Raw genomic sequence first — 20,843 nt, 5'->3', positions numbered from 1 at the left:
GGGACTGTGACAAATTTAATTACCTAAAATGCTTGCCATAGCACTACTCTGTCACACAGTACAAGTTCTTTCTGTGCCTGGCCTTCAGGTTATAATTTGCTTTAAGTATATTTAGAACAATGTGTATATTATAAGAAGTATCACATCCACTTCTGCATGCTGGTAGGTCACGGTATTCAACTACCTTCAGGAAATTCGGAGTGGTTCTGGAACTCGACAGCAGCAACGTCTCCCCCAGTCTCGTCTGTGCTAGCAGAGGAGCTGACAGCAAAATTGGCTGGAACAAATTAGGCAGGTTCAGGAGCTGAAGAGATGGCACTACACAAATTAATCACATAGATACACACTGGGGGAACATCTCTAGTCTCTTTTATTTTCATTTATAGAAAAACATGAATATAAATCAGCAGAATATAAAGAAAATATTCCAAATATTTTCCAGTAGAAAATACAAGGCTACAGGTAGCCCCTCCTGGTGCAGCCAGAATGACTTGACATTTAGAGCCCCAGGACTGCAAGGCACTTTGAGGAAACCCAGAGATGCTCCTTGAAACCTGAAGTCCAAGGACATAACTATCCCGGGTACCTTCTGTTCTCAGATTTGAACAGGCTCATTTCTAAGTTTTGTCATTACCTCAGCAGGGCAGTATCATCTATAAGACTGAGGACCAATATGAAATGATGAGACCAGGGAGGGTGAAAACACAAGGAAAAGATATATAAACACAAGCAAGAAGCAGTCACAAAGAAGTGCTATTGCCATGTAAAGGAGGCACTTGAGTTAATTCATTTTGCATTGTTGATTATTCAGCGAGACTTTGGTAAATAATAATTAATCATGGGTTTATATTGGCTTTTTTCTGTCTGCTTTCCTATTTGGTGAATTCTTGCTCCTCTCAAGAAAAGGGGAATGTGAAAGAAGTCATCAGGGTCAGAAAGTCCTCTCCCAGGCAGAAAGCAGCAAGGATGGATGTGCTGAGAGAAAGAGATGGATGCTTCAGAGCCAGCCTGATTTCTCTGAAAACTGAGGAGGACCCATGACAGAGAGGATTCGGAATGCCCCAGGGCAGACAGCAACCTCTTGGAAGCACACGGCACAGCCTTTGACCCTGAGGAGTCACCGATTTGGTTGTGGTCAGTACCGCTACGGCACGTTTGTGCCAGACAAGCCGTCACCCCACTCTTTTGCTGGGACCATCAGGAGAATTTAGATGAACAAGAAGCTGTGAACAGAGGGACAGGAGCAAGTGTCCAGCTGGCGAATTCTCTTCCAGGTTCCCCTGCACTGAGGGTTCCCCACAGCCTGCCAGTGCAGCAGCTGATTCCTGAAATGTAATCAGAAAAGGGAGAAGGTTAACGCGCTGCACTCCCGCTGCAGCAAGTCACTTGTACAACTAGGGCTTAAGTCACCCAGTAAATGCCATTTAGTTTGCTAACATCCATTTTCACTCAATGGCCCCAATTCTGCCTTTCTACATCTGTGAAGAAGAACCAACTGCAGTGACCGCAGTAGGATTATAATAGTGTGAAGTGAAGCCACAACCGGTCCTCTTAGGAACACTGGACTGAAGAACTAGAAGAAGCAGCACATACTGCAGATGTCAAGTCCAAAGAAAAATCACAGAAACATTCCCTCAAGGTACCCATCACTGCATGCAACAACTCACAAAACGTCCCCGTAACTTTCGCACTGAAGCATTTGACAGGTTGCGAAGTGGGCAAAAATCCCTCTTTCTCCATTTTTCTTTAAGGCATCATGCTTCCTCTCAGCTAGTAGAGCTCTACTGCCATCCATAGACATCCAGCTGCTGAGTAAGCACCCAGTATGCCACACAGCACCCATGCCTGTGCGAGCAGGTGCGGGGACACATGAGCGCCTCTGCTTAAGCACGTTAGTGGAACCCTTGTCCAAGCTTTCCAGCCTTGCTAAGAGCCATGCATTTCTGGATTGCAGCTGGCTGGAGGTACTAGATCTTTGTGTGCTGGAACAAGGCTACTGATGGGTCTGCCAGGTGGGAGGCAGAATAAAAGAATAAAAACATGAGCATCATTTCTAGCCTCTTTGTTCCAAGGCAATCCATGAATACCTTGACCAGAACTGAACAGAGAAATATCCTATTAAAACAACCAAGCTAAAGAGCCACAGGCTATTTTTCACAATCAGCAGCTGCAAAAAAAGTACTGGCCTAATAGCCACAGAGGCTGAAATTTTGCTACAGCAAAGGTTCACTGCAGGCAATAGCAGCACCATCTTCATTACACAGATACTCACTGCCTCATAAGCACATAGACCTGGGCGTGAACAGAAGACCTATAAAACCTGTCTCCACATGCAGATGGAGCATGAGGAACAAGACATGCACAGTATACCCCTTCCCAGATTTTAGCATTAAGTGGTTTAGGGGAATTCCTCACATCAGCGTGTCTCCGCCCTGACCTATAGAGAAGCACAGACACCATGATTTGATCAGCTCTTGCCCTGTGCAGAGAGCTGTCTGTAGAATAGCCCAATAAATCCTTAAGGCCTGCTTGCTTTACAGTTCTGTGGAAACTGGAATTATTGCTGTATCTCCACAAAGATAACCCTGCCCTCGGTTTAATGAGATGTCATGCTCCAGGGCAGGGTTTTATGCATCACACATGGTTGGAAAAAAGCTCACTGTGTTTTTCTTCTGACTTGGGGTCATTTGAAATACCAGAATCTGCACAGGGAGAATTAAGATCCCAGATAAAGCAGGCGGCATGCACAGAGCAGGCCCACACTCTGCAAAACTCTGGGCTGCAGCTTTACCTTTAAAAGAATCTCTTCCTTAAACATAAGGTAAACATGCCAAATCCAGTCCTGCTGGTGGGGAAAGCAAGTATTGACTTTGTCCCCCCGCCATCAGCATGGACATAAACTATTGCAGTCTGGGCATTTATATGCTTCAACTGCCTCATCTTGCTCCAGATGATGAAGAGCAGCTGATTCTCCTAGACACAGGCGCAGTAACAATTTCACAGATGTCAGGTTTGCTACCCTGTGCTTTGTTTGCAGATCTTTTAGAAGATGATCCAAAATTAACAGAACGATTTCCTGGCTCAGTGCTCTGCCCTGTCTGTCTCACAATCTTCTAGAAGGAAGAAGCCAACCACAGCTATTGGATTATCCCAGCTGTCCTCACCTGATGGCCACAGATCTGGCTGTAAACCAAGGACTTTGTGAAATGAATGCAAGCTCCTGAGGTTTCCCCAAAAGGGTTAAAATGAACTAGTGTCTTCTGCAGAGTGGGAGACAGGTGGAAGGCACAGATAACATGCGCCTCTCTCAAACTTGAAGCATTTATAAACCAGACTCCACTTAGACACAAGAAGATAATTAGGAAATACTCATCAAAATATACCAGTATTGCTGAGTTTAAAATAAACTCTGTCAGATGTTTTCCTTCCTGAGAGTCCCTCTTGGAACAATATCTCGGGGAACTAAATGCTGGCACAAGCTGCCAAGCCGACGGCGCGAGAAGCAGAGCGCAGGCACGGCGTGGGTGCACCAGCAGCAGCAGCTGTGCTCGCTCCCCCAGCACGACGCTCCCACCGGCGCTGGCGCGAGCCAGGCCAGCGAGCAGGGGCACGGGCCAGCCTACGCAACCGCCGGCCTGAGGTCACCAGCAAACTCTCCACGTCTCCCTGGCAGGGCGACTGGCAGCATCACACAGGCAAAAATTTGACATCAGCCTCACATGCCTCCAGCATCCTCTTCCTCGGGGCAGTAGCTGCCCTACCCTCTTCTTCCACTCTTCCTCACAAGCATCACATTCACGGCCTCCACATCTGGCTAGCAAGTCCCAACATGAGGAGCTCACCACGTAACCCCTGCACAGCGCTGCTCCCTCACAGCACCCCATGCTCTAATACATCCCCTTGCTCTAACAGAAGGCAGAAGCCTTTGCATAGACGTTTCCCTCATCCCGTTCAATGGCTGTCCCCACCACCACGCCAGTCTCTTCTCTGAGATCATGGAGGACAGTTTTCTCCTCTCTGCAACCTGATAAAAAAAGTGTATTATTTCGGGAAACCAATTAGGGGACAGCTCTGTCCATGTACATAATACCTATATTATTATACCTTATTATACTTGGCACTTGGGACATTTATACCAAGTAAATCACACAAGAAGCTCAGTCCTAGGTAACAGCCTCCTTGATCCACCACTGTAAGGTTCTGCAGCGATGCAGAACACAAGATGAAGCCCTGGAGGTTTCTACAAGACAGGTGGGGTTATCTACAAGACACGTGAAACGCAACGTACGCTTCACACAAAAACGCCGTTTCGATGAGGAAGCTGCAGCCCAGCGACAGCATTCACGCTCCACCTGCCAGTCACCCTTTCCTCTCTGACAAAACTGCCCAGCTCTGAGAGTTGAAGGAGGCATAAAGTGCATCTCAGAGACAAGCTGTTGCAGATCTGAGCTTTGCCCACTCCTCAGGCAGCCCAGGCCAGCTCTGCTTCCCCTCCAAGCCCACATTACTACCCTAGTAATGAACCCAAGTGAGTGCACACACACATACATGCACAGCTCACATCTGCCTACAAAATGCCACGTAGACATGACTTCATTTGACATTACGGGCAGTAACACTGGATGGGTAAAAGCTCACTGCGTTAAAAGATGGTTTCCCTGTTGGCTCTCACATGCCCGTAATGAAACGAACCTGCCAATTTGTCTCACACGGACCACCCTACAGCAAGCCTCTGGGAACGACTCCTAGGCTCTGCTCAACTGGGATGGAGTCAAGCCAGCTGCGGAGATGTGGACTGAGTCCAGGATGACAGAAGTCAGTGGTCACAGTCTCACAGTCCCCGTCCACCCCAACTCCGTTAACTCTACCCCTCTGCAGCCCTGCAGCCTGCCAGCACAGATCAGATTCATCTTTCCTAGGAGACGCAATGAGATTTTCTCAGTGCTTCCGTTCCCTGTACAGCACGTTGTTCACCAGATAACCAGGTGAATGAAAACGGAGCCCCTCTTTTTGCAGCCCTGTTAGGAAATGAATTCTTGCAGATATTTTTATTTCACCTAATCTGATGTTCCTGTCTGGCTCCAGGGTTTCAGTAAAACAATGTTATTGTAAGCTTTTATAATCATTTACATATTGGATGCAGGTAAGAGCTTAGCCTGGCCACACCAGTTAAATTTTTTTCCTTTATCTGAAAACTTTTTGGAACCTTTATACATAACAAGCTGAGGCAAGGAAGGAAAAAGACCTTAACATGATTTCCTCTTTTTAAAAGCCTGAGACAAACCCTGCCTGAAAAGGCCATTACTGGCAGTCCTGGTAGTGTGATATATTGTGTGTTTAAGGTCTAATAAACCTAGTATAGAGTTGCTAATTCAAATGAACATATTTATTTCAACATGTATATAAATTTCAAAAATGCCCCTGCCCAGCACTGACAGGCAATGATTTCTCAGGCAAGGCTGCAATGCAGTTCTGCAGGATGCTTTTAATAGACTCAAAACAGGTTTAAATTCCAAGAGTATCAGGATAAAAGAACTGGAAGAGCTGTGCCGCCAATGACCACAGCAGAAGGTTTGGAGTCAGGACCCCTCTGCTCTGTTGCTGGCTCTGCCACAGGCATATTTCACAGCTTGAAGCAACAAGCTATTCCCTTCATCTTTGCTGGAATCTACTCATCTGTAAAACCTGTGTGGTCCTCATCAATCACCCCAAAGCTTCTTGAGCTTTCCAGGGAAAGGATGCTGAAAGTGCAAAAATTTAGCAGTACTTCCATCCAGCCTCAGAGCCAGCACTAACCCATGTCCCTGAGTCAGCTGCCACTCTCCAGAAATATCCATAAAGGGTCACTTGCAGAAACAAAGTCCAGATCAAGATGAAGCCATTCCAGTTAAGCTAACAGTGCTTAAAAATCACCAACAGATTTGTCTGTTTGGTTTAACTTGCCATCTGACAGGCCTCTTAAGACATTCCAGCCATGCCTGTAAGGTTAAAACAGAAAACACACAACTGTGCCACTTAAAAAGAAAAGACAGTGAGATTTAGCCCGCTAAGTGCAGCGACTCGCACACTCCAGTCCTGGCTCTGCCACTGTTTTACTACGCAAGCTTCACCAGGTCATTTCACCTCTGCAGAGAAGTGATGAGAGTCTTTCCAGCCTAACTTGTGGTACACAACAAGAACTGAGTCAATATATGTACAATGCTCTAAAGGTGTAAAATGCTGGCTGAGTGCAGTGCATTATAAAATTGGAACAAATCTCTCCAAGCAGAGCAAGGGGGAGGAATGTAAAAATCCAACATGAAAAACCTGTGCTAAAGGAGGCAGAACCCCAAACTCTTACTTTTTGCTCCCGCTGCCGTCCCCATAGCAATGCAGACTCCTGGAATCCAGCGCCGGGTGCTGACACTCCACGCAGACCGTGTGGCCCTCCCGGAGGTACCGCATCCAGTGGGTGTACGAGCGGTGACCGTGCAAGCAGCCTGGTGTGATGGCCGCGAGCTGGAATTCAACGCAGTACCTGCAACCAACACCACAGACAGGGTTAGCTCGACAATCAGATTACAGCCCTCCACAGGACGGGGAGAATTAGACTAAATTGGGTGACCACCGATTATTATTTAAAAGAAAAAAAAAACACATGAAACAAAATGTATGGTGTGCTGCATTCTGACAAGACTAAACGGAGTGCTAAACTCTGCTGGTGCTTTCAGACGCACGTCAGAGAACAGCCAGGTCTATCGGCATGTCTTTTACAAATGGGGACAAAGAGGCACAGACAGGTCAAGCATTTGACTAAAGCCAAAAAACAACAAAACCGAGTCTTCCGATTCCAAGCCTGGTATTTATTTGCTGAACCACACTTTCCCCATCATCTACTCTCAGTTATTTATAATGGTTTTATGCAGTATTTTTTTGACAAGAGCTAAGATTTGGCCTGTAAAGGTTTTTCTGGTGATCTTCTCCCTCCTGGAAGACACAGAGAAGTAGTCATGTTTTGACAGGAGGACGACCAGACCGACACAACACTGCTGCCTTGCTCAGACTGCTCTGCTCTGCTTTGAACCAAACCTGGGAGGAAAGCCCGAGAGAACTGGCCTCCTTGGAGGGGAAAACCAAGGAAATACAATAGCTGTCTGTAAACACAGCAAAGAGTTGGATTCTAGTCTAGACTGGCTGCCTATCAGTCATCACGGGGATTTCCAAACACCTTCCAGTAGCACATGGAACCGCGTGAGTAGTTTGCTTCCTTGTCTTATCTGACAGAAAGAGAGAAGGAATAAACGTGTGTGCAACGGAGCTGTGCTTACACTTCTGGACTGCACAGAAAGAAGGCTCAACAGCGAGGAGCCCAACAGAAGCTCAGGGTGAACAGATGCTCTTTCCTTCAGACACTGAAGCGAGGGGGATGGACGCACCCACACGCTGTGGAAATACACGTGCAAGATCATGTGGGGAAATAAATCAACCAGTGCACGGCTGCTTCACGCTGCAAGGGAGGCTCTGAGAAACTCCACGTGGCATTTCCAGGAATGGCAGCTCTCAACGACCGACACACAAACCTGCTAGGGACTGCAAGAAGTTTCTCTAGAGAACAACTAGCCTACAAAGCTGTGTGACAGCGGGTTACAGGATAGGAGACAACCTTTATGTCACTGACACGGCAAGAAATGACCCCAACCACGGAAAGAGAGGACCGGGAAGGCTGATGCCAGCTCCTTCCTGTCTGAGGCAGCAGCCCGGAGGCAGAGCAGCATACACACACAGCTGCGTCTCCGACAGCAAAATGCAAAAGAGAGCTTTCCTTACAACCCTGCCTATACCTACGCTATGGGGGGAAAAGGGGCAGTCTTACGGCCAAGAGTAGCAGATGGATCTCTCCCAAGCACCTGAGGCAATCAAATCACCCAGTAGGATGAACTTCCCGTGCAACACGACAGCAAACTCTGCCGCCTGAGAACTCACCTGATTTACAAAAACCAGTGCAAACTGCACCTTGTTCCACGTCCTCTACTGAGGCAGCATCCCTCAGCACCACAGTTCCCAGCACACTTACTGGGACTCAGCATTAACCCTCTGAGGCCAAGGACAGCACATTTCTAATAGCCCATTTCTAATCCAGAACACCTGTCTTCAGTACAGAGCTTGAAAACAACCCCAAATAGCAAACAAGGATCAAAATGAAAAGTCTAAATGGAAAAGAAACCGTGGGTTAGGAACATACTCTTCTCTCCCATGGCAACTAGTAGGGATCAAGGGCCCTGTAAGGCTGGTGTTAAAAGTTTTAGTCAGTAAATGATCCTTCAGCAGTGATGTCATGAACTAGGATGTGATTTTCCATCTTGTACTGGCTTTAGGTCAAGACAGACCTTAGACTCGCTGTAGATGCTGCCATCGGGGGGGGGAGAACGGCTCCCTGCCCTAGGGAAGGGCCTCGCTCTGCTGGGAAAAGCTGATTCCACTCAGCAGAAAGCTGGGCCCAAAACCACAACCAGAGAGAAAAGATGAAGGTGGAGCATGACTGTGCCCCTGTGCTGATCCCCAACTTACCCTGCTCTTTCGTTGCCATCAGCTGCAGCTCTTTTTTTCCTCGCTTTTCCAAACCCTCCTGTTGTTATTAATGCTGGGACTGCGCATATCAAAGAGAAAGAGCACACAGGGTAAGCGACAGTATTGCACTAAGGCTGTTTAAGTCTGCAAAACAGTAAAGACTGGCCTTTAACGTCACGCACTTTTTATCTTTGGCAGGAAATCGAAAACAATTCTAACCTTGAATTTTCATATTATCAGTGACTACCAACCATTCCACTGAAAAGAAAATCTGTATTGTTTACAATTTTTTGCCTCAGCAGAGTGGCCCTACTTATCAGACGCACCCAAAAGAGAGAAAGGGAGGCAATATTCACTTAATGCCAATTCTCAACAGGTTTGAAAAAGCCAGTTGTGGCTAACTTCCAGAAAGGACAGATTTTGACCCAGAAATACTAGCACAAATCACAAATCAGAAGCAGCTCTTCTAAAAATCAGGAAAGGCATGTCATGAAAAGCTGCATGTCATGAAAAGCTGCATGTCATGAAAAGCTGCATGTCATGAAAAGCTGAACTGAACAAAATCAAACTGGATCTTCTCTTCAGAAACACGCTGGAGGCCTTCCCTGCTCCCACTCCCTTCAGAGTGGAGAAGTCTTACCTTGCCTTCGATGGCTATTGTTCCTTCATGACTTTTTAAAGATGACTCATAACATCAACAAAGTGCTCAACATCCACCTACAGAAGTTCTAAACAGGCATAAATATACCAACTTTATCGAAATTACTAGAGATTTACACTCATAAAAGCAGTATTGCAACAGACCTGTGATATTTCGCTTTTGAAACATGTCAGTTTACAGCGAATGGCAGGCGCTATTCTTAGGTATTGTCCCGGGAAGGATCTCTCTAAGCCCCTGTGTGAAGGGTTCAGTTCCCAGTCACACCAGAGAGGCCCAGAGCAAATACGCTGGCGTCTGGAAACAGCTCTTTTCAAATGCAAGAAAGACCAACGCTGCTGGCCCGCAGTCCTCCCCCATTTCTGAGACAGGCTCTCAGCAGACTCACTCAGCGACTGCTTGCACTCAGCTCCGTGCTGACTCCAGTACTCCACGCAGCCCGCCCTCTCCTCCAGAGCGGGGCACGGCTCCCCGCCGTTCCTGGGCTCCTGAATGACGTGCCGCCTCCGAGCGCGATACGTTGTCTTGCAAGGCTCTGCGCAGCCACTCCACACGCTCCACTGCGACACGACACAGGAGATAACTGGAAGAGCAGGAAACAGCAGTGCAGAAGGTTACAGAAACGACACAAATGATAAACTTTCCCAGGAAAGGCACTTTCTGACACAGCTCAGCACAACAGCCTTCCTGATTTCACAGCTCCTTTCTAGCCTGCCCCAAAGTTGCGTGGGGCAGCTCCCAAACTCTTAGGAGCTCCTTCCCAGGAAAGTACTTGGTGAGGAGGTCCAGTGGTCGAAGCTAGTCCGCACGGGGCCAGTCATCTCTCTGTAGCCACCAGCGCAAACTGTCACTTGCACCAGATGGACTGAAAAGAAGCTTTAAAATGAGACTAGGTCACACTGAGTCTTCAAGAAATGAGGAGGAGGGGAAGGGAGAGTGTTGTAGACCTTTCATGCAGATAAGGCCTAAAATCCCACCGACTTCTCTTTTCAGACATCACACGGCAAGCGACAAGCAGCCAGGGAATCTGCACCATCTCACAGCATGCTAGAGTTGAGAGCAGAAAGTTCAGGAAGCAAAATACAATATAATGGCTTTTACCTTGTACAAACCACAAAATATTTTGAGGATCTAACTCATGATTTTGAATTTTGGGAACTAGTACTAAGTAATGCTTCAAAAAATATTTGCATCATTGAGCATCTCTGCTTGCTCTCAGTACCCACCATAACAGACTCCTAAGCTTTGGCCTACAAACAGCTGAAGAAATCTCTTCCTTTAGCATTCAATATCACATCCATTCACTCTCAAATACATTGGTATCAGTCCCTGTGTCATGTAACCCTTTCTGAGATCTTTTCCCATCAACGTACCCATAGCTGAGTTTCGTAGGATTGAATCTTTGGAGAGACCCATCAAAAATAACACAGGAAACCTTCAAGAGAAGTGCACAAGAGCGTTCCGTTCGCCTGCTAGTCCATCTCAAAGGCAGCTTGGTGTACTTGATCGATTGTAACTAACCAACGCAACCTAACCATCCAGAATGATATACTAAGGGGAAAAATAAGAAAAAAACCCACCACACTTGGAGGTCAGTCTGGAGAGCTAAAAAACTTGCCACATCCTTTGGATTCATGTAAGAAATACAACAGCAGGAAATCACAGATTTTGCTCCGATTTTCCACCAGCAGAATTATTCACTCAACTCACCTCCCACCACGTGCTGCCTATTTCTTTACAGCCAAGCAGACTGGACAAAGCATAGTAGTTGTTCTCAGTATTATTCACAGAAGCATTTTAGATATCAAGCAAACACCCTGCCAGGAAAAAAAGCACAGAGAAATTTGTACCATCGTCGCCAGGTCAGTGTGGTTGATTTGGTGGGTCTCGATACAGTCACGTAAAGCGTTAGAAGCGGGTTGAGTATGTGTGCGTTCACATTTTCCACTGCCACTAGTAACTGCTAATTTTGCAAATATTTAGACAGAAGAAGGGTGAGTTCTGTCCTCCCAGAGCCTTTCATCTACTTGGGTGGCAGCTTCATCCAGCAAGCAAAATTTGGACTGAGCAGAAACCTGAGCTATTCAGTCTTAACAGGACGCAGTGAATGCAACAAGCCTTCCATGGCCTTAGGAAAGCAGAGGTAGGTATAGGAGACATTACAGAGCATCACTCAGCTTCGCTGTCCCTATTGCATTACAGAGACATTTCTTCCTGCATCCTCAGAGACAGTTCTGCAGACACTAGCCCATAGATTTATTATTACAGCACAGAAGAGATTACCTGCCACACGAACTCCCCAAAACATTTTACTGCACCCATTTCCCCTCTCTATCTGTGAACCATACCATCCCACCGTGCACCTGGCGCAGCAGAAGAAAAGGGCACCGGGATCTCAGCCGTGGCTGTTCCAGCATCCCTCCCCAGGCAGGACACTGGACCGCCTCCCAGCAGCTCTCCCTGGCCGGCGGGCATCGACGAGCACGCAGCCTCACATGCCTTTTCTAACCAATTGTGTCTCACAGTTCACAACCTTCCCTGCCTGACAAAGAACGGTAACAGAAGCCCACAGACCCGACAAGCCGGACTTTACCCTGTTTGGTTACATCCCTTTTTCTCTGAGGTTTGGCTGGCCTCTATTTGATTTATCTCAGGCAGCTTTCAGCATGCATCGCTGGACACACCAAACAGCGAGCTGTGTTGTGCCACATCGCCACAGGAATTACGGAGCCCTTCCTCAAGCCAAAGGCTCTTTTCTGCTGAGAAATCTACTCATGCTTTCTGTATATTCTCAACTGGCCATGGTCCCACCAGTGGCTGAAAGGGGACAGTATATGAAAATATACCATACCAGCACTTCTCAGGACATCAAACATCTATGAAGACACTTCAACTGTAGCAGCAAGTAGGTGCCCTACCAAGTTTCCTACATTTCTAGTTCAACCACTGGCCGCCTCTTGCATACAGTGACTAGTTCAGAGACAGCATCTACCATGTCACTGAGAAAAAGGCCCCATTGCAAGCCAGCTTCCACCAAAGTCTCTGTGAGCACTCAGGGAGCAAACTACACAGGCGGGAAGAACTTGACCCATGATGCTGAGCTCAGGCACGAGGAATTCCTCAGTTCTAAATCCAGCTCTGCTGCTAATCTGCCGCTCAATTTTAAGATGTGGAGGAGCCCATTCAAATCAATTGAGAGCCAAGATGCTCAGCACCTTACAATAACGTACGTCTGCACTCAGATTTACATAGGCATTCAAAAGCCTGAGACCCTCTGATTTGTGGGGATGCTGCTGGTCACTGTTGTGAATCCCAGCCTTGCTGAGCAGCCCAAGTTTGATACCTCACTTTATTCTCCACTGGAACACAAATAACTCCTAATTACCAAATTAACTTCTTGTCTTTAGAAAGTTTAGAAAGATATTTCAATATTATTTCTTCTCTTTTTGTCTCAAGGCACCATAAACATCTTTTTTAAACCTATTAAAAGATTAGGAATTAAATCAATCATCTAAGTAATTGAGACCTTTCATATATGCAGCAATACACCACAAGAAAGCCTGTGTATCGGATCATAAGCTGACCAAAATTAATCCTCTCATGCATCTTATTTATTTGGAATAAATAAATATTTGGATCTTCTGCTCTTTTCACTTTCATTTGGCTTCAGATACTAATGCCCTTGTCTTAGTATTTTGCTTTAAAGTCAGTTTAATAAAGCGCTCTGCAGTGGTAGGAGAAAGAAAAGCACTGGAAAAAGAGATGATTCAAGACGGTGGAGTAGAACTGGACCCCTTACATCCAACGCAAACCAGTCACAAGAAACCAGGGAGCAACACCTCCCCAGGCGCACACCCACGTTTGTGACCGAACCGCAGCGGCCGGGGCGCTGCTGTACCCGCAGCGGGCCACGGGGCGGCGCTGCGGCAGGCGCCCACCGCACCGCACCGCACCGCACCGCTCCGCACCGCACCGCGCAGCACCGCTCCGCTCCGCACCGCACCGCACCGCACCGCGCAGCACCGCGCAGCACCGCGCAGCACCGCGCCGCACCGGCAAGGGCTCAGCGCTGCGGAAGCGACCAGCGCAGACGCGGAGCTGTAACTGCCCTTTCCTGTTTCCTCGCGATGCAGAACAAGTGTCTGCAAACACGTTTTTCTCACTCCGCTTGTGCACACGAGGGTCCTGCCCACCCCAGGGCCCGGAAACTCGCAGAGCAGCGGGATTCGGATACAGCCGCGCCGAAGGATCACCCCAACGCGCAGCCACCTTCGGACACGGAATAAGGCGTCACCTTCTGCCCTCCGAGGGGATACGAAGGCGAATTGAAACTGCATAGCAAACTGGAAATTAATAACCTTAACCCTACAGGGTGTCTCTGAGAGAGCAGCCCCAGGACTGCAGCAAAGTAGAGCCACAGGGCCATGCGTGGTGCCAGTGCTGCAGTTGTTCTCCACGCCTGAAATGGTTCGGTTTCGGGGCTTTTCAGGATGTGTCTGCATCTCGCAACAACGTGCCCCTCCGCCGACATGCTCGACAGCAGCACAGCCGAGCTGCACCCTCCCGTCAGACCTGCATGGAGGTGGCTGCCTCGGGTCAGAGCGGAGGCAGATTTACAGGATTACATACATGTCATTTTTATGCTTGCTGCTATTTATGTTGCAGTTAAGAGTTTTTAGTCTCCAGACCTGTGAACCTGTCCTCACTCACTGACATTAAGATCATTCCCAAATGATTTAAGAAGTTATTTCCCACCTCTTTTCCAGCTCTCTTTTGAAAGGAATTAAATCAAATCACTGGCACAACTGCCTATCTGCCTAAAGCAAAACTTTGCTTTAAAAACTTTTGCACGGATATTAAAATTAAAAAAAGGCATTATCTGAGTGCATAGGACTCTTTAAGGATGCTTTGTGGGAAAGAAGTATGAGATCGCGGCACTCGCTGAAACAAGTTACCTCCCTCGTCCAGCGCTCTCTGCCAGAGCACGTTGCCGGAGCGCTGCCCCGCTCCCCGCAGCACAGCAGCCGCGGCGAAGGCTCCTGCCGGCCCAAACGCCAGAACAGCAAACGCCGGGGCCGTCTGTGCCTTCTGCAGGGATTAAACGAGCGGCGGATTCGACCCCGTCCATAGTAACTCGGTCCCCGAGGGGCGAACGGCTCTGGCCGTCCTGACTCAACGAGGAAACGTCCCGCTTCGCCCGCTGCCCCGCGCAGCCTGACACGCCGCTGAACCTCCCAGCGCCTCCGCCCCCGCGCTGGGAACGGCGGGTGTCTCCCCTCGGGGTGCCCCGGCCCCCGCCACGCTCCGCGCGGGCCCGGGGGGCTCAGCGCCGCCCGACACGGCAGCGGCGGCCGCAGCGGCCCCCAGCCCCCTCCCGCTCCGCCGGGCCGGGCCGGGCCGCCGCGAGGCTCCCCGCGGCCGGAGCCGCACGGGGCGGCGCTCACCTGGGCAGGCCTGCGCGTAGTCGTGGCAGCAGTCGAGGGTGTGCGCGCACGCCTGGTCGCAGTAGCAGGGGCCGTGGGAGCCGTCGGGCCGCCACCCGGCGCTGCGGCAGCCCAGGTCGCGGCCCGCGCAGCAGAGGCGGAGGGCGGCGCAGCCGGCGGCGGCGCGGCGCGCCAGGGCCGCCAGCAGCAGCGGCAGCAGCAGCGGCAGCAGCGCGGCGGCGCAGCGGGGGCACCGCGCCATGGCCGCGCCCGCCCGCCCCGCTCCGCTCCGCTCCGCTCCGCCGGCGGCAGGTGCCCAGCAGCGCCGCGGCCGCTCCGCCGGCAGCGCCCGCCCCCGCGGCAGCGCCCGGCCCCGCCGCCGACCTTCACTCCCGCCGCCGCCTGCCAGCGGCGGGAGGCGGCGCCGCGGGCGGCTCCGCGCAGGGCAGCGCGGCCCTTGGCGGCCCGGGGCTCTCGCCTTCCGCCGCCCCGGTACAGCCGCAGCTGGGGCCGAGCCCCCTTCCTGGAGCAGCGCCTGCGCTCGGCGCTGTACGGGGGAACAACGCTACGGCTTCCCCTTGCCACGCCGCGTTTACAGCAAGTTATCTGTCCTGGCATTTCTGTGGGAATGGCACCACGGCTGAGGGTTTTACACACATACCCTCTTTTTCCTGACACCCCCAGAACGGCTCTTTGCCTTCACCTCCGTGGCATCTCATGCTGCGCACGCATAGTTCCATTTACGCTGATTTTTTAAACTACAGAGTATAATTTCTGCACTGACTGCTAGCACAAACCGGTTATATTAGCATAAAGAGTATCAGTAAAAAATGGGTGATAAAAGAGAGCATTTTTTCCAGCTTTGACTCCAGTATACCTCAGAAACCAATAAAATCCTGAAACCACCTGGCTCCCGGTACAGCAGCTTGTAGAAACGTGACCCAGCTGGCCGGGCTGCCTCTCCACAGAATCACTGTGAATTTTCTGCTTACTCACAGATGCAAGAAGCTTAAAACGCTTAGAGCCACTCCCGTGAATTATTTAGCTAGTCAGGGGGAAGCTAAAGGCTTTACTGTAACTTTTTAATCAGACAGACTTGCTTTAAAACATTGATCACAGCAGCTGTTACACCTTGCTGAACGCTGAAGTGGGATTTGGGAAATCCACCCACGGGTTCTTGCCAGCGATTATGCGACGGCACCGACGGTGGGCACGGGCAGCGGTCCCACTCCGGGGAGAGCGCGGCAAGGGCATTTCCAGAAAAACAGAAACTAGTATCACGCGTGCAATGCTGAAGGCATGGGAGTGGAGGAGACCTGGCGTCTCGCCAGCGCAGGCAGAGCATGGTAAAATATTCCACAAAGATAAGAAATAAACGGAACTTCAGTTTCTTTGTGTGGCTTTCTGTGGCAGAGGGCAGATGTCTCGTTTTCTTGGCAGTGGTCACAAGTGACACACCGTCACCTTGGATATCACACATGTAACGAATCCTGCAGCGGGTAAGAGGCAAAAAGGCCGGGAGAGGAAAAGGAGGAGCACTAAAAATAAGAGGCCGTGAGACGTAGGAAGCAGGAATTTAAAGATGCCAGGTGTGAGTTCCCGCCTCTGCCTGACTCACTGCGTAACCACGGGTACGCCGTTCCCGTTCCTCGGTGTGCGGCTCCTTCTGGCTCCGGAGCAGGAGGAGCATTCGAGAGGAGACTCTGTTACTCAGCCGATTAGTCAACGTAAACCCCAGGTCTGGGCAGCGCTTGCACAGTGAACGGAGGGACAGTAACAGGATAATTTCCAAGTGTTTCTGTTTCCAGCACTGATGCTCCCAATATTACAACACTCCACATCCCCCTGCCAACCGTGTCGGGGCAGGAGGGACACACTCGCATTGCTTGAGACGCAGAGAACTCGGTGGATGAAAATTAGTTTGAGGAAGCAAGGTGTCTGCATAAAGACTGCAACTTTGACAGACCCTGTGCTAACAGGAAAATCTGATCTGGGTCCAGACATGTCATTAGGCTCCATGTTCAATCCACCCTGACCCAAAGCTCTTCGGCAGAGAACTTTGTTGCTTATCTCACTCCTGGTCTGAAAGCAAAGGCTCTCCCTTGCTCTGGGTTCAACAGAGCCCTAGATTTTTGCTTGCTGACAGGCTCTAAATATAGTCATGTTAACGAAGCCAAGGAAAACAGAACCCAAGCCGTGCAGGACCACACCAGCGCAGCAAGTGATTTCTTGCAAGAGGTCTGCAGAGTCTAAAAGCTGGGCTGTTGGCCCTTTGAGGAATATTAGAGCAACCAAAGCGTGCTTCGCAGAAAGGAAATGTGACTAGTTCATGTTATGGAGAGGTTCAGTAGCAGAGCAACTTGCAGGGCTGTCCTCGGCAGCAGGGACTGTGCCTTCCAGCCTGCAGGGAACCTCAAGAGGCAGCTCACCGGGGCAGGTGGAAAAGCATCTTTATCTGCTTGTTCAAACACAGCTGCTTTTCCTGCCGGCCATGCGGGATTCCTTCCCTCTCGCTCATTTTCCCTGTGTTAATTAAGCTGCACGGCACTGGAGCTGCCACTGACCCAGTTCCCAGAGGCCCCTGTCCCCTTCGTTAGTGCTGAGGGGCAGGAGGACGCCAGCGGCTGGGACATCCCTTCCACGACACAAAGGGAGGCTCATTCTCACTCGCACTCCGGGTGATGCCGGGGATGGTTAACCACTCTCCCTGCCTGCACCGCGGGCAGATCCACCCATGCGTGGAACGTGGAGCACTGTCCAATGCCAAACCCTTCTTAAAAACAGTCTTTTGCCATGATTTTCAAAAAAAAAAAAAAGAAGTTGGTGATGTTTATGTAGCCTGATGCTGTTCCTGAATGTTCGCCCTTTTGTCACTAGCCTGTCACTATCACCTAATGAGTTATAAACATATTGCAAGTGCTCCAGGGCAGCAGCATTTTTTGTCCCGTGTTTGTACAGACTCAGACTCTTGCACATTATGTCCCCAGTGCAGGACTTGGGTTCCTACACGTTCCAGCCAAAAGGAAACTCAGACCTATCAGTGTGCAGGACAAAAAGGCCTGGTCCTGATTTGAAGTGTCTGATTTTACTCTCCACTATGACAGCCAAGTCTGTAAAAGCATAGAAGGAAAGTAGCCAACCAAGTGATCTGATTTCTTGGAGCTGATTTCTACAGATAGGCGAAGGCCACATGAGAACTGGCTGCCAGCTCATTCAAACCCTTCTCAGAGGCTATCACAAGGGATGCTCTGCTTGCCATTTTGCCAGCAATAACGACCACCAGTTCGCACGAGCTTTACAGAGCATGGTGCAGATCAACAGAAATGGCAACAAAATTCGCCCCAAAAAAGACAAAGGTCAGTATCTCCGCCAGCACTTCTGCTGCTGTGAATTGGTACCAACCTGAAAATCAGTTGCAGCAGCAGAGTCTGATCCCGGGTGTGCTGGTGGCTGGCCTGCAGCATTTCCTATCTCATGCCCAGAGCTGAGCAGCACGCAAGGGCTCACTCTTCCGGGCTTTGCCGGTGAGGGATGTAGGACATGTGATGCTACACAGGCAACGTCCTGCTGAGTATACAGAGCACAAGAGAAGACCCAACTGCATGTAGCGGCTTTGTTCTCAGCTCCTAAATATCAGCAGGGAAGCAGGAAAACCCTCAGAAACTTTTTTCATTTCATTTTCAAAGAAATATCAGGATAAATAATCAAGCTTCCTACAACTAACAAATCTGGGAGAAGCTGCAAAACTCCAAAACTGGGAAAACCAGAAAGAGGCTGAGGCCTTTTGGGAGAGAAGCTGACGATCAAGGGCTTGGCTCTACCGCTCTAAACACAGGGAGCATTTGTACAAATCAAAACTGGGTGCCAGCTCTCATCATCCCCTCCACCCCTTGGAAGCCAAGTTGCCAACTTGTAGTTATAGAAAAACCTTCTAACCCTTTTCTTCCTATCCCATCATCCTGTTTCTGGGGATGTCCCCCTTCATGAACTGATGCTTCAGCATCCTCTGAGCCAGGCTGTTTCATCTTCAACAGTATTTCAGTTCAGAAGCAAGCCCTGTATTTCTTTTCACTCCTCTCAGGCGCAGACTCAGGCCTCTGGCTGAGCAGCAGCATTTGCTCTTATGTCCTGCCTGCCTGAGCTAGGGAGAAAGCGCAGCAAAGGAGCAGAGGACCAACGTGAATCCAGAGAGACTGCACAGCCCCATGCTATTCGTAGCTATTCATAACTAACTCTCCCTTTCAAACGCGTGTGCCTCACTGGTCAGGCAGGATAGGGGCAAGCTGGCCTCACGCCAAGGCCAAAGGGACCACTGGGGTTTTGTGTTTGTGCCACTTCTCTGGTTCTGTAGTTTGCTGAGTGTTTTCCCATCCCAGATCTTCCCCTCTGGTGGCAGATAGGAAAAAAGCCTCCAGCTCCAGAGAGGCAGGGAACCTGCGCAAGAAGGATTTGCTCTCTCAGGGGATATACCCACTGCAGCCGTTCCTTTGAGAAAGTTTTATTGTTTTGTTTCATTCAGTTGTTTTTAACTCCTTACCCACACCCTACCAGTAGGAAAAGGAAAGCATCTCAGCTCTTTGCCCTATCCCAGGCCCTGAGGATGCTCCTGTCGTAGCCCTGCCCCGGCTCTCAACTAACAAACTCGGTGCACACAGCTAAGACAGGTCAGCGATGTCCTTTGCACAAGCCAGTTAGTGTCCTTATTCCTTTCTCAGGGCTGCTGTAACCATACCAGAGCAGAGAGCAGAAATCAGGATTTGAGCTGACTGCTGCTGACACAAGCCCTGTTTTGACACAGCTGAGCATTTATTCATGCGTAAGAGCAGCTGTATGGGGTCAGAACGATGATCCGTCTCCCCCAGTATTTGTCTCCAACGGTCGCCAATAGCAGACGCCCAGGAAGGAGTATAAGGCAGGTTGAATATATATGGATATTTCCCCAGAATGCTCTCACGCCTTCTGGTTATTTCACCTGAGGGATTTCCTGATAGGTGATGCCTATGCCTCAGTCAATTTATCTTCTATAAATTTTATCCCTCTCATTTGAACCCATGTAAACTTTTAGCACCCACAGACTCTCCCGGCAGCGTGGCATGCTACACGGGGCATGAAGTAGCTCTTTCTGATTGTTTTCAACCTGCAATCAGCTAATGTAATTTGAGTCCCTAGTTCTTGTATTGGAAGAGACAGTGAACAATCAATCCCCATTTACCTTCTCTGCATCACTCAGGATTTTATAGCTCTCCGTTGATTTCTCCCTTAATCACCTCTCTTCTAGGCTGAAGAATCACCCTGCTAGAAGGGGCTGCCTGGCGGCGGTCTCAGCTGGGAAGAGGTGCCGCAGTTCCCTCCTATCCCGACATCGCTGCCGCGGTGAGCTCCGTGCAGTAGCTGTGTTTCCAACACGCAGCTCCTCACCCACGCTCACCCCCAGTCCATCTCTGCATCCGCTGTCGCCCTTGACAGCAAGAGAAATAGCTCCTGCAGAAGTGGTCTTGCTGCCCCATGCAAACCACTCACAGTGTAAATTCCTGCACTTAAGATCAAGATAAAAACAAATTCACACAGGCAGATAACAAGGGCTTAGCGCCAAGAAAAAGAAAAAAAATCTCATGTGTGAAAATATCTAAATGCAGGAATTAAGACTTTTTTTTCTTTTGACAAACTCAAAAAATCATTGTAAAAACCAGAGGAGCTGGCCAATTTACTTTCACACCTGCTTCTGCTCTCTTAAAATGTCTACCGCCTGCTTATCTCAGGCACTCGGTACAGAAAGCTGTAATTAAAAAAGTGTTGGGGGGTCAGGAAAGGGAGGACGACTAAGCACTGAATATTAAAAAAGGCTTACTTTAGAAAAGATTCAGGTGGATTTTTCTTTTATCAAGACCAGTAAGCAAAGAATACATCTGCAGGGAACCTCACTCTGAACTTTGATTCTTTCCTTTGCATTGTACTTGGAGATCTCAGAACAGAAGTGAAAAGACTTCTGAATAGCATTCCTTCCCCCCTGTGCACACCTGCTAGTTCTTAGCAAGCAGAAAGCTGGGACAAGAGTTGATACCAAGCAGGATTCAGAGATTTTCTTGTCGTATTTGCCACATGAAGACATCAGACTATGGGTCCGTGTGATTTGAGATTTTATGTCTTACTGTAGCAGAGAAGAACTTGAAAACTCTGAACTCCACCCACAAACAAAGCCCACTCCAACAGTCCTA

At 49.3% G+C, this 20,843-nt stretch overlaps 1 protein-coding gene across 1 annotated transcript; it reads right to left on the bottom strand.

The window, feature by feature from the left end:
- Positions 1 to 352: 352 nt before the first annotated feature.
- On the bottom strand, positions 353 to 15,133 carry LOC112986967 (somatomedin-B and thrombospondin type-1 domain-containing protein-like). Its single transcript, XM_064521487.1, has 5 exons — positions 14,650 to 15,133; positions 9,594 to 9,788; positions 8,548 to 8,626; positions 6,341 to 6,517; positions 353 to 1,325 (listed from the first exon to the last, which is right to left on the bottom strand). The coding sequence occupies exons 1-5, from the start codon at positions 14,888 to 14,890 to the stop codon at positions 1,208 to 1,210; spliced, it is 810 nt and encodes a 269-aa protein (XP_064377557.1). The 5' UTR covers positions 14,891 to 15,133; the 3' UTR covers positions 353 to 1,207.
- Positions 15,134 to 20,843: the final 5,710 nt, after the last annotated feature.

The sequence above is a fragment of the Dromaius novaehollandiae genome, chromosome 16, assembly GCF_036370855.1.
Source record: "Dromaius novaehollandiae isolate bDroNov1 chromosome 16, bDroNov1.hap1, whole genome shotgun sequence".
In the NCBI taxonomy this organism is placed as follows: domain Eukaryota; kingdom Metazoa; phylum Chordata; class Aves; order Casuariiformes; family Dromaiidae; genus Dromaius; species Dromaius novaehollandiae.
The sequence above is the reverse complement of the archived record's forward strand: the minus strand, read 5'-3'. Positions and strand labels throughout refer to the sequence as shown.

Excerpts from the sequence above, each read along its gene's own strand:
- LOC112986967 (XM_064521487.1), bottom strand. The coding sequence starts at position 14,890 with ATGGCGCGGTGCCCCCGCTGCGCCGCCGCGCTGCTGCCGCTGCTGCTG. Across the intron at positions 9,789-14,649 it reads CTACGCGCAGGCCTGCCCAG|TTATCTCCTGTGTCGTGTCG; the intron begins GTGAGCGCCGCC and ends CTGCTCTTCCAG. Across the intron at positions 6,518-8,547 it reads GATGGCAACGAAAGAGCAGG|GTACTGCGTTGAATTCCAGC; the intron begins GTAAGTTGGGGA and ends TGTTGGTTGCAG.